The following is a 14,491-nucleotide window of genomic DNA, read 5'->3' as shown; positions in this document are numbered from 1 at the left end:
ATAACTCATAATGGCTAGTTTTTGGTGTTTTTTAAAATTATTTAAGAGCAAAAGTATGAATATCAACATACCGGTATATTTTCCGTTAAAAGCCGGCGGATGATACGACGGCGGCGTCGCAATCCTCTCATTCTCTCAAAAAAAAGAGGGCAAATACAGGCAACAATAAACACAATCACATTCATCTTGATTAACAAAGCAGAAGTGTATTTTTCGCGGGCGACAGTAGGTGGCGGGAATGCTCTCTTTCTGGGTGCAATTCACAATTTCACAGAAGAAGAAGGAGGAGGCATGAGCTGTTGTGATCGTCATTTCCGGTAAGTACATCAAGAAGTGCTCGACACTCTCGGTAAAATTTTACGCTCTATCCAAGTAAGTACGTAGTGTACGAAGTGCACTTCCGTTAGTGCACTAAGGGAAGTGCGCAATTTGGAACACACTCATAGTCTCTTTTTCTTTTCTCTCACTTTTTTCGTGCATGTTTGTACAGCAAAGAACATGGACATTGTGTTATTCATAGCAGTTTCTTTATTGTTTAATTGTATGCAAATGTGTCTGTTTGCCCTAACATTACATGTGCGTTTTACAGCACGACATTGTACGTTGCTTAAACGTTGTTTAATTTAACAGAAGAAAGAAGGGTCTTTGTCTGCATTTTAGACCTCCTAAAGAATAGATAGAACGTTCAATGTGTTCAACGCACAGGATATGTGGACAGGTGTTTCATCTATATCAGTGCCTCAAGCCACTAGATGTGTAGCAGTAGACACCTCTTTGCAACTAAATTTGTCAAAATCACTATAATCTTAAAATTAGACCTGCAGCTATAGATTGCTATTTTCATGATCTGTTAAATGTTGATATTTGTTCATAAAATCAATAAAGAATACGGTTTTTAACATGAATGTACTTTAAAAGGGAAAATTTTGTCGCACACATACAACTTTATTATGCTTGAATAATTTTAAAGTGATTAAAGTAGAGCTGCTATTCACTTTTATCTTTTTTTATTAATCTTTGATCAAGGTTTTTTTTTAACTTGTGAGGTGCCTCCCCAGCAGGGGGCCAAGGGAAAAAGCACAGGGAGAGACATAAAGCAAAGATGGGGTGAAAAGAACAGGTGCATACTGGTGTTCTCAAAAACACTAGGAAGTTATTTGTTGCAGTTTGGCCCGTTAATTTAAAACCGCTTGTCAACACGGAGCTGCAAAGCTACAAGAGCTATGCAACACACTTAATGTAGTCAGTTGAGGTACTTTAAAACCATTACAGCTCAATTGCTGCAATTTACCTCAAAGATCATACTCCTCGGAGTCCTACCTAACTCAAATCTGAACACAGACATTGAACAGAACACATTTTTTGATTCGGTTTGATTTACACTTACTGATGGGATCATTATCGTCAATGATTCTTCTGTATCAGTGTAACCCCAGGATGGTTGTCTCTTCATTAAACTTTGTACATCAAACTTTGTGTAATTCGTTAATAGATTACAAGGACGGTTTGAAGCAAAGATGCCTTAAATCAGGAAAAAAAAACTGATTTTGTGCATCTATCAACATTTCTGAGTAATTTTCCTCAATTTTTAACTATATGAAATCCTACAATAAATATTGTAGTAATATACAATAATATACACACTCACTCTCAGAGGTCGGTAATTATAGTCGCTGGAAGAGAAACGGCAGCCATGCATAGTCTATGAGAACAGGGAAACAATGAACACACAGAGCAGATGATTGCTGTAAATGAAAGGATAAAAGTAGAGCGAGGCAGGAGCGGAGGAGGACACAATGCTACTGGCACAGAGTAAAATAGGGATTGGAAAGAACAAAGGCAAAAATTAGAGGAAAAAGATTGAGACAAGAGGTTATAAGGAGGGAAGGCATGCCTATGGAATTAGGTTTACCTGTCTATTTTAAATATATGTATATAGGTTAATTTTAGAATAACTGTGTGCACACAGCAGTTTGACAGAGGAAGAAACTGTTTCCTTTAACAAAATATCAAGGGACTGTGGTAATTCAATCAGGTGAAGGTGAGCACGGGCAGGGTGAGGGGAGGAATAAAATGGTTTAATTAACAACAGTACATCAGTAACAGCGTGATGACATTCCAAAATGACATTCAAACACTAGGGTGTCTTTACACTTTGTCTGGACTGGGATTCCAGTGTTTCATTATGTTGTTTCATAATGTTTAAGATTACTCAGACGTCATATACTGTATATGCAGTACTTTTTAAGTGACCGCTGTAACTTTGATGTTCATGGACTTGATGTCTAGATGTCTAGAGATTGTTAATAAATGCATCAGGACTTTGTCTTAGTTCACTGGTAACTCAATGACTTTGTGGCAACCTTCCAATTAAATGACAACTGAACAAATTCTATTAGGGAAGCAACTAAAAATTGTTTTCATTATTGATTAATCTGTCGATTATTTTCTCAGTTCATCCAGTAGTTGTCGGTTCAAAAAATGTTACAAAATGGTCAACAATCTTGATCAGTGTTCCCCCAAGCCCAAGATGACGTCCTCAAATGTCTTGTTTTGTCCACAATTCAAATATATTGAGTTAAGTGTCACAGAGGGGAGAATAATCTAAAAATGATTCACATTTAACAAGCTGCTAGCAGATAATTTATTTTTTCATAGAAAATGACAAACCTATTATCAAAATGGTTGGTTGATTAATTGTATAGTTACCAACTAATCGATTAATCAATTAATTCTTTGCAGCTCTAAACTCTATCTGCTGACACAGGCTGTGTGAAACAGTTAATAGCTGCGGTTTTCTGAAGAAGTGGAACCTGCAGCTGCGAGCTGGCATTCTGAAGCCTTGTTTGTTTCAAATAATACATAATTAATAAAATAATTACGTTAAACAATGAGTTAATAACTTAACCAAAAACATGAGAATACTTAGATCTGACAGGTTTTGTCAAAACTCGAAAAAATGGTGAGATAGATTAGCACACCTGACCATTAATTAGGCTAATTAACAAATTAGGCTACTTAACAAAGCCTCATAAAAAATAACTAGTAACTCACTGACAACTACAGTCTACGGATTTGTCTTGAGAAAGTTAAGCATTTTGTCATGATGTGTGGAAAACACCCGCTCTGAGGGGACTGACGTTGCCGGGATGCACAGGTACCTCCGCACAAACTTGACCAGCCCGGGGAACCTTATTCCATTCACTTTCCACCAGTCTGTAGGGGTGCAATCAAGGGGTGGGGGAAGTTTCCCTCAGAAAGTTCTGAAGTTTTGTTTTGATGCCAGCCTTGCGTTGAGTGGTATAGTGCTTTCCAAGGAGTTGTGCCATAGCAGGACTGGTAGGCTGTGACTCCAGTATTTGCACTCCCCTCATCCATTTCAGACAACGCAGCCTCAACTCGCCCAGCCTGTGGCAGGGGTCTCCACTGCCTCTCCTTTGGGCTAACGCTGACTTGATAATAGGTTGAGACTGAGAGCCACCGACATTGACCAGGATCAGATGCACTTTGTTCAAGTGGTACATCATCATTACGCTGTGTTTCAAACACTATAATACTATTAAAGCTGGCATATTTAATAGTTTTATATAGTATAATACTATTAAAGCTTGCAGCTTGCAGATTTAGTAGTATTTATTAAAGCTGTTCATGTTTAAGTATTTGTAGCTGGCTAACAGCATTTTAATTCAGTTGAATAACATAACTGTTTCACATAAATCTAAAAATCCTGTAATAAGTCTTTGCAGCTCTCCTGAACATTAATTTCCTACAGTCCTCTAAACTCAAGTTTGCCAGCCTTCAATATGTATTAGTATCTTCCGCTTGGCATAAGTAACTTAAAACAGGGGTTTTAACATCTGACAGAAATTTTAGACAACTGCATATTATAGTTTTTAACCAACAGTTATCTTTTAGGGGCATTGCCATTGAATTTGGTAGTTAGCTGGTGGCTACAACTTAACTTTTTTTAAACTAATTGGCACCGTAAGCTGTTAGCTTGTCTACAGTGTACCCATGGGTGTAAAGACAGCAATCACTGGATCACTTACCTGATCTGATAACAGCTTGGGGTATATTAAACCTCCTGGAAGCACTCCCAACTCAAACTGATTGTGAGTTTCACAAGTAGCAATCATATGCTGCACATTAGATATTTTTATTGTTAATGTTGAATGTGTGTATAGATGGTCCATCCAATCTCCACACTCTGTTGCGATCTACTGTCAAATCTGGAGAAGTGGAGCTCAGCTGCTTTATTGTAGCAAGGTTTAATGCATTCAAAGCATCGGAAAATAGAAACTGTCAGATGCTGTTATAAAGAATAAAGCCATTTTTTCTTTCTTGATTATTATTATCCACAATTCCCATTAAAAAAAACAAGACTGACACTTTGAATGTATTAGTACATGAATTACGTACTATTTTCATAACAAATTAATCCTCAAAGTCATTCATTAAACGTTGACACCAAGTGTTCTTTGGTTCCGCCTCTCATGTTTGAAGGTCTGCTTCTTTTCTTTAAAGACACATTAAGGTTAGGGAAACTGCTCGACAATTTGTTTACTATTTCCTAAAATATTTTTAAAGACTATTATTATTATTTTAAAAGATCAATCAATGAATTGTAAAATAAAGATTGCCAATAACAGTCACAAAAAATATTAGTTTGTAGTAGTTCTTTGTAGTAGTTCATTGCATAGCAGGGCACTATTCGGCATTACAAGGCACAGCAGGATGTAGCTGGGCCCAGCAGATTGTGGCAGGATGTAACATGTCATCGCAGAAGGTGTAGCGGGACCATGGCAACAGCTTTAACCATGATTTTGGAGCCTCCCCGATCCAGGGAAACATGCTGGGCAAAAAAAAGAAAATAAGGACTCCCCAGAGCCAGGTTGATAACAAGCATTTCTGGGACATTTTATTATATTATTTATTATATAGATAAATTAATTAATAAGATAAGATAGATAAATCTAACAACTATGACGAGAAGCAGGTGGGCCGGGTTAGGTGGACGCTGCGACTCCTCACTCCCTAACTATATTCAATTCACTTAAATTCAATTTTAGAGGTGCTCAGTGCATCATGGGAAGTCCCCCCAACAGTCTAGACCTATAGCGGCGTAACTAAGGGATGGTTCAGGATGGTTAGGAGCCTAACTATAAGCTCTATCAAAGAGGAAAGTCTTAAGCCTACTCTTAAATGTGGAGACGGTGTCTGCCTCCTGAACCCAAACTGGAACCTTCCACAGGAGAGGAGCCTGATAGCTGAATGCTCTGGCTCCCATTCTACGTTTAGAGAATCTAGGAAGCACAAGTAACCCTGCATACTGGGAGCGCAGTGCTCCGGTGGGGTAGTAAGGTACTATGAGCTTTTTAAGATAGGATGATGCCTGACCATGAAGAGCTTTGTAGGCGAGAAGAAGGATTTTAAATTCTATTCTGGATTTTACAGGAAACCAATGCAGAGAAGCTAAAACAGGAGAGATGTGATCTCTTTTCCTGGTTCCTGTCAGAACACGTGTTGCAGCATTCTGGATCAGCTGAAGAGTCTTTATGGACTTTTTCGAGCAGCCTGATAATAGAGAATTGCAGTATTCCAGCCTATAAATAAAAAATGCATTTGATGCCATGCAGATTAATAATCTCTTTGGATAATGCGTCACGGAGGTGCTTGGGCCCCAGAAAAATTACTTCAGTTTTATCTGAGTTTAAAATGAGAAAATTACAGATCATCCATGTTTTCAAATCCTGAAGACACATTTGAAGTTTAGCTAACTGATTAGTTTCATCCGGCTTGATTTATAGATATAACTGAGTAATATCTGCATAACAATGAAAGTTTATGGAGTGTTTCCTGATAATATTACCTAAAGGAAGCATATATAAAGTGAACAGGATTGGACCGAGCACAGATCCTTGTGGGACTCCATGACTAACTCTGGCGTGCATGGAGGATTCATCATTAACATGTTCAAACTGAGATTGATATGATAAATAAGACTTAAACCAGCTTAGAGCAGTTCCTTGAACTTTTATATTCACTCCAAAATGCGTGACAAAGTACATGTTAAACAATTCATAAACAGTATATCTTTTAAACCATGTTTAGATAAAATTGGTTCATACAAATCATATGTTCCATCCATCCATCCATCTTCATCCGCTTATCCAGTATCGGTTTGCGTGGGCAGCAGCTCCAGCAGGCAACCCCAAACTTCCCTTTCCCGAGCCACATCAACCAGCTCCAACTGGGGGATCCTGAGGCGTTCCCAGGCCAGGTTGGAGATATAATCTCTCCACCTGGTCCTGGGTATTCCCCGAGGCCTCCAACCAGCTGGACGTGCCTGGAACACCTCCCTAGGGAAGGCGTCCAGGAGGAATCCTTACCAGATGCCCCAACCACCTCAGCTGGCTCCTTTCGAAACAAAGGAGCAGCGGCTCTTCTCCGAGCTCCTCTCGGATGACTGAGCTTCTCACCCTATCTCTAAGGGAGACGCCAGCCACCTTCCTGAGGAAACCCATTTCGGCCCCTTGTACCCTTGATCTTGTTCTTTTGGTCTTGACCCAGCCTTCAGGAACATAGGTGAGGGTTGGAACAAACACTGACCGGTAGATCAAGAAATTTGCCTTCTGGCTCAGCTCTCTTTTTGTCACAACGGTGCGATAAACTGAATGTAATACCACACCCGCTGCGCCGATTCTCCGACCAATCTCCTGCTGGATGGTCCCACTCGCAAACAAGACCCCAAGGTATTTAAACTCCTTTACTTGGGATAAGAACTCATTTCCTACCTGAAGAAGGCACTCCATCAGTTTCCTGCTAAGAACCAAGGCCTCTGATTTAGAGGTGCTGATCCTCATCCCTATGGAGGACCAGGTCTACCATATTTAAAAATAAATACAGAAATAAATAAATGCTCAATAAATAAATAAGCATAAAATTAATTGCCCCAAAAAATACAATAAAGAAATAAATGTAGGTAGAAATTAAATTATACAGTTAGACATAAATGTATATATCTCTTTTAATTAGCTTCTTTATTTATTCACCTTTGTAATAATTACATTATTTATTTATTGTCCGTTATAATCTTCAACTTTATTTATTAATGACTTATTTTTTAAATGTATTTATTTCTGTGTGTGTTTAAATTTTTTGTCTGTTTTATTCTTCCGTTGCATCTTCTACCCTATTTATTTTCACCCCTGGTATTTATTTCTGCCTGTCACTTTTACATTTCTTTATGCATTCCTGCCTCATTATGCAAATGAGGAGGGGCTGGTCTTAAGGGTTCAACTTCTGCCCATTGGTTGGTTAGCATTTTACTGCATGGTCGAATCTACATGCCAAGTTATGGAACTAATCAAGAATGCATAGAAAGTGACGTTATGTCGCACACACAGTGACTTCAGACTCGACTCCGACTCGAGGTGTGGGACTCGTGAACAATGTTTATTTTTAGGAAGCGTCGGCTGAGCTTGCCGTTATTACCTTCCTCCGTTACCTATAACCTGCCTACCTTAACACGTAGTAGCTGCTGCGCGGCCGCACGTGAGTGAGAGTTGACAACAAACACCGGCAGCTGCTCCGCCATTCATTATAAACTTTGGCTTTAAAACTTCATACAACAAGACCCAAACAAAGAAGCGCTGAATGCAAAATGGGTTAGTAACCTGTGGTGAGTAAACATGTTCAGCTCAGCATTGGCCATCTAACGTTAGCTTGCTTGTTGCTTCATCTACGACCTTCGGGAGGTTTACTCTGACTGTTGTTCGTTATGAGAAGATGAATGAGCGTTTGGTTACTTTCCAAACTTGTGGTAGTCAATTAATGTAGGCTAATCATTTACGTTACGCAGGCTGCCATCACTTTAATTATTACAGATTGGCTGTTGATCATGTTACAGTTTTATTTAGTTATAACGTTACACTTGTTTGAGAGTCTGGTGGTGTGTTGACTGACATTTTAGTCATAGTAGTTTAAGCTGTCATTGATTACATTGCACATTACATGGTTGTGCTCTGTGAAAAACAGGTTATAGTTACATTATTCCTTATACCTATGCAGTTTTATAAGCAGCCTTGATCGAATGCAGCAGGTGAGACAACATTAGTAATAACCCCGAGAGACTTGAGACTTGATTTGGACTCTAGCACAAAGACTTGTGAGCATCTCTGGTGTATACATACAAGAAATTAACCTCTTGGATTGAACACTGCTCATGATGTGCTTACTTATACAATAATACAGTAAAACTGTAATATAGTATTAAAATCAAACACAGCTAAGCTATAGTATAGGGAACACATACTGGTATTTACACTACAAATAAAATAGACAGATTGAGACAATCTTTGCAGAGTGCAAAGGATGCAGGAGTTACGTAAAATTATTATTACTGTTATTATTATGTACATGTCAGAGGTGGATGTGATATACAGCACATACACATACAAGCATACGTGTACACAGTGTGATGAGTGCAAAGAATGCTGGAATAAATAAGTATTATGAGCGGTGTTATGTACATGAGGTAGGTGGGTTTGGTATACAGTACATAAAATATACAGTATAGTATGACAATAACAACAGTAAAAACCGGTCGGATTATGCTTGTATGCTTGACGTAGTTAATATAAGAACTCTTTTTTTTGCCACAAGACCACCTCGACCCAAAGTTCTATTGTTTTTAGTGCTTATTTTTTTGTAGGTGGCTGTGATCTGTTGCTTATTTAGACAAACGTTTTCGCGCCAGTAGATTTGGGAAACGATTTGAAAATCGCCAGGGAAATGTTTGTGATTGTGTGACGAATCTGGTGCCACAAGCAGCCCAGCGGCAGCTGTTAGGTAAACACAACATACGGACACCTTTTGTCTTTCTTTAACTGTCTATGACGGTAACCAGCTGTTGTGGAAACCAGTAGGGGTATAACACCGGCGGCGGCGTACCTGACTGACCGTCAGAGCCGTAGATCGAAACTTTCTCCGCAGACTTACATGTACTTAAAATAGTCAAGCGGTCATACACCAGCAGCGGTGACACATTTCTAGTGACAAACAGTAAAAACAGGCAAATCAACAATAATCCCAGCATAGGTAAGCGGCGAGACACACACAGCGGCGCCATCTTGCCGCGTTTCATTTACCTTGGAAGTCGGAAACTGCTGCTAGGAATAATGTCACTGACACGTTTTTTTTGGCATACAAACCACCGCAACAAGTTGGACAGTACTGTGTGTACGAAAGATTTAATGAGACAAAAATAAGACAGAAGTGCTAATAAACTGTATATTTCTTCAGCTTTCACTACAGTTGATGCTCGGAGAAGCCATGTTGGATTTTGAGGTAGGCTTTGCTTGGGGTATTGCAAGATTTTTCCGGCTTTCCTAGTCGGAAATCTGACATCAGGGGGCATTCCATGGGAAATTTCTGACTTTTGAGTTCAAAAGGAATGCACCATAACTCTTGAAAATAAAAAAATGTTCCACAAAGTTTGGTTAGAAAGTGTGATACTCTATGACTGGGGACTGACCTGAAAATAACATCTAGTGCTTCTTTCTAGTTCAAAATGCATTTTTTGCACTCCACTTCTGCCAGGCTCATCATTCTGAAAATGTAATCTGAACTGTAGCAGTGCTACTAATACACATGCACAGTTTTACAAGTACAGATTCTGAATGCATGTACAAGTATTTATGTCATGTACACAAATCAATCTTAAGGGAATCAGCCACTCTTCATAAGCAACTATATTCCATTTTTTACAGTGGACATGCCAAATGATGTGAGACCATCCTGTTAAACGGCAGGCTCTGTGCAGGAACTAGGATGGCTCAGGTCACATACAGTATATGTCCAGACCGTTTGTGTTGTGGTGAATCTGGTGCCCTCATCTGGCACTCTCTGCACCTCGGATTGTATTGTTCATCCAGCTGAGGTGGGCTAAAACGTGACAGAGTTGTGGTTTTATTCATGCATGAAGAGTGACAGGTCTTCATTATTAGTTATTTTATAGTATAGTTGCATTGAAAGTAATAGTGAGTTGAAAACTCTGACACACATGCACTGAACTATGACTAGACTAATATTTTATTATCTGGTATGTTTCCATGGTGTTTCCTTGATAATTGACTCCGAACTCCGCACTCATAGTAACACAGAAACACAATTAAAAATGACGAATGACAAGAAGTGTATTTTTGATAACTGACACCACATTATAACATAATAGATTTTGGTCTAGTAAGAGCCAAAGTTGAGTTTGATTTGATTTTAGTGATGGGGATGTCAGATCACACATCTGTCTGAAAAATGCTCACTCCCTCCAGCCAGTCATTATTCAATTCAATTTTATTTTATTTTATTTATAGTATCAATTCCTAACAAGAGTTTTCTCGAGAAACTTTACAGATAGAGTAGGACTAGACCACACTCATAACACGCACATAATTTACAAGAACAGTTCTAGTAGTTCCCTCCAGAGCAAGCAACAGTGTGACAGCGGCGAGGAAAAAATCCTTTTTAGGAAGAAACTTCGCACAGGCACAGGCTCTTGGTAGGCGGTGTCTGACGGGCCAGTTGGGGTTGAAATGAAGAGTGGCAATAATAGTCACAGTAAAAAATAATGGAACAAAAAATATATACTCAATATATACTCAATATATTGAGTTATTATCAGTCATTAGCAGTAAATCAGTGCCTGAAATGGGACAGTACTCAGCGGTACTGACTACTGGCAATTCTGATGTTCTTCCACATGATTACCCTTACCTTGTTATTAGCAATAATATCAATAGGCTAATATTTATACCAAAATAGATTATATATCAAGATTTACTGGGACAAACCAAGCGATACAATTTCAAATCAGACATTTAGCAACCCATATGTATGTGTACGTGTGTGTGTGTGTATGTATGTATGTATATATAAAAATATACATATATAATAAACAGTACATATCATGCCAAACAGGAATGATCCTTTGTTTCATAACCACTGCAACAATTTGACCGTGAGATTGGCAATTGAATCAGGCTCCTTAGTTCAAATCGTTTATTGCGCCAGTTGATATCGCAATCATGATAAAAAAAGGATATATTGTGCAGGCCTTTTGCACTCAGCCATGTCAGCAATTAACACAGCCAAGGACCACTGCACTGTTTGTTGAAATAGGGCTTACCATGGTCTCACCTATAGTAGCTGTAGATAGGTGGGCAAATGCATTGCTTGTCTCTGTGCGTGCATTGTTTCAGTCCGGTGCAACACCGGCAGCGCCGCCGCTAGTTAGCCTAAAGTAGTGAATGGAATCCTATGTTGCCGGTTAGCATGTTGTGGGTAAAAATGAGCCAACAAAAAATAGGCAGATATTGATTTGGGACTTTATTGGGTGTAAGCACAGCCGAAGCATTGCTAGATTGGGCTATTTGTACTCGTTGTGAATAGGAAGGCCACAAAAAGTGGTAAGGTTGTTTTTTTGTTTTTTTTGTTGGCTGACTAAAACAACTGAGACAAAAAGTGCATTGGCCCGGCCAGGGTAAACCGTGTTAAGCCCTATATCAAGAAATTGTGGTTCTTTTGATACATGCAAACATGCAGATTAGGAAAAAGCAATGAAAAATGAACATACAACAATTGGGATGGAGATTTAGATAGAACATTAAAAGACGCAGCAGAAGTTACAGTAATAAAATGTTGAGACTCTTTATTTTCCTCAAAATTGGAGCATAAATAAGTTTGAATACACATTAAAATGTGTTAAAGATACAAAAACCTGGCAAAGAAACATACATTTGCCTTTACTGTTTATCTGAATGTAGCTGTGAACCATAAAGAGGGGATAAAAAGCTGAAAAAAAAAAAATTGTGGAGTACATTTTACCCTAATATCTTGTCAGAGAACTTGTAAATAGCACTTTGAGATTTCATTTGAAATGTAAAGTACATTATAAATAAAATTTATTATTATTGTTATTATTATTAAATAGCTCATAGTAAATTAGATTTTGCCAGCCAGAGTCTGTTTCCTCTAACACATGCAGGACTGTACTGCCCTGCAAAGACACACGGCAGACTTTGTTTTTAGTAAAAAATTAGTTTATGATATTTTTGGGACATTCAAGACATACTTTATCATGTAGATAAGTATCTTAAGGCAATTTCGTTGTTTTTTTTCAAGAAAATAAAGGGTTGTCTTAACAGTAACTTCCAAAAGCCTAGAAGACACCAAGGTAGAACACAGTAACACCAGTTACCGCTCTTTGACTTGTTTCGGAACGCTCAAATTCAGTTACGGTACAGGACGGCAATATGTAGATGGCTATAATGTAAATCATGAGAAATATATGCAATGATAACTAGATTTAATGCTGGTGTTACTACAATGATATTGTAAATGGTTATCAGCAACCAAATATTGATAATATTGATAAACGTTACTCACTTTTGCCTTTGCTTGACTTCTCACTTTTGCAGACAATACAAAGGCAGAGTGCAGTAACTTCAAAATAGAGGTCAAAAGACAAAAAGTCAAATTTGACCTCAAGATTCTTAACGTTTCATTACTAAAACATTTAACATCTAACATTGCCTGTCTTCAGCCCCTCGACGGTGCCAACAGTGTGCAATATTAGCCAACGTCAGCTAGCACTATTGTGTCTTTTTCTTACGGCTTTTTTTCTCTCTCTATATCTGCCTGCCACCTTTCTCATGCTTCCGCTGATGTCCTGCCCGCGATGCTCATCTCAGTCAATCACTGCCCAGATTCTCCGATGGCTGTCTATTAAAGGGGCCGCCAGCAAATGCTGAGCAGGCTGGCAAAGTCGAGGTCCGCCTCATTGTCTTGTGATTGGCCGCTGGACAGGACTGAGACTACATGGAGCCAATGTCCAATAAGCAGGATAGTAACTCATCAGAAGGAGAGGAGAAAGGGTGAGTGCGTTTGTGTCTGTGTCTGTATGCGTCTGTGTGTGTGCGCTAGTCGTCTTTGATGTAAAACAAAAAGAGATTAATGTTGGATTTGTGAAAAAATTGCTGCAGGAATGGATGAATGGATGTATTGATGGACGAGGTGCACCAACAGATGATGGGTGTACAGGGTGTACAGTGTATTTAGTGCATTTTTTTGGAGAGCTGAAAAGGAAAACAGAACACTGTCACGCGGCCATCTGTGCTCCCTCCATTTCTCCCGCACGTGCCGTCACACACACATGCTGCCATCCTGGCTTCAATAAGACACTAAAAACAAACACTGAGCTAAGTTAAAGTCCCACACTACTTACCCAGGATGTTAAAGTATATGAGGCCTTAATTATACAGATAGACAAAACTATTGTAAAATATAATCACATGAATACATTTTGTAAAATGTATAATGAAACAATAAGTTTGCAGCCAATCATACAGTATGTTCCCTGCCTTTTTGTGTATGGCTGTTTCTAAGCTTTTATTTTCAATATGGTAAGTTCTATGCAGGTGCTGTTCAGTTCAGGTGAAACACCGGATGTTTTCCATGTTTTGTGTTTTTAAAAGTTCAGCGAATGAGGTGAGATGGAAAGTTTGTTTAGGTTCATGGCCAGTTAAAGCAAACATTACAATTTTATTCTATGTGTAAGCAAACAAGCTCAACAATAGCTACCAAGTTTAGCCGGTAAGCTCCTGCATGCTAGAGCAACAACAATGCCAAAGTTATTCTGCATCAACTGATTAAAGATGGCCAAATTAAATGGTTTTTATCTAGTTTGGCTTACTGGATGTACAGTATGGGTAAAAAAAACCTCAATCTTAATTTCAAAGTGCACCATCTTTGCCTCCAGTGCTGTGGTTTTGGCAACAAACAGCTAGTTTTCTCCTCATTGTTCATACAAAGGAATGCTGCATGGGCATTCATGCTTTCAGCAGAAAGAGAGGATTGGTATTGCCATCAATGGGATTATGAATCAAAATGTTATCACAATTCTTCAAACTATGATGCAAAACTTTGCTGATATCTCAAATTCTGCCAGTTTTGATTTGATTCAATTCCGGTTCCTGCGATCAATATTTGACAAAATCAAATGCACATTTAACACAGTCAGTTACATTTATACTAACTAATAAAAAGCAACTTGAATATAATTTCACTTTTTTGTTATCATTGAGCTCTTCGAGTCATTCAAATGAAAATTAAAATGTTTTTTAATAAAACGAATAAATATAAAGTGGGGATTTCACAATAAAAGCACATTTTGATATTTTAAAAATAAATATATATATAATATATATATAATGTTTTCGATTATATTGGACCGTTGATCATTGAATTGATATATCGATCCAAATGGATGTACCGTTCCACCCCTATCCTTGTGGAGGTAGTGTATAATGTTGCCAGCGCTGTGTAAAAGTAGCATCTACCTGGGGAGGTGAACCTGTGTGCCATTTGCATGTGTGTATCCTCATGTGAGCAGATAGGTTTGCATTATTGTGTGTATGTGTGTGTGTGTGTGTGT

At 38.4% G+C, this 14,491-nt stretch overlaps 1 protein-coding gene and 1 long non-coding RNA gene across 2 annotated transcripts in view; one reads left to right on the top strand and one right to left on the bottom strand.

Annotated features, from left to right (window-relative positions):
* The window catches only part of LOC117957733, a 29,356-nt gene extending 18,958 nt beyond the window's left edge, over positions 1–10,398 (bottom strand). The window contains exon 1 of the long non-coding RNA XR_004659573.1: positions 10,388–10,398. This is a non-coding gene — a long non-coding RNA (uncharacterized LOC117957733). The remainder of the gene's footprint in view (positions 1–10,387) is intronic.
* A 2,311-nt stretch (positions 10,399–12,709) lies between these two features.
* LOC117957723 (thyroid hormone receptor alpha-like) overlaps positions 12,710–14,491 on the top strand; it is a 33,463-nt gene continuing 31,681 nt past the window's right edge. Inside the window, exon 1 of the mRNA XM_034893738.1 lies at positions 12,710–12,932. Within this exon, the coding sequence (XP_034749629.1) occupies positions 12,877–12,932 (56 nt within the window). The 5' untranslated portion in view covers positions 12,710–12,876. The remainder of the gene's footprint in view (positions 12,933–14,491) is intronic.

This window comes from Etheostoma cragini, chromosome 15 (assembly GCF_013103735.1).
Source record: "Etheostoma cragini isolate CJK2018 chromosome 15, CSU_Ecrag_1.0, whole genome shotgun sequence".
Taxonomy (NCBI): Eukaryota; Metazoa; Chordata; class Actinopteri; order Perciformes; family Percidae; genus Etheostoma; species Etheostoma cragini.
The sequence above is the reverse complement of the archived record's forward strand: the minus strand, read 5'-3'. Positions and strand labels throughout refer to the sequence as shown.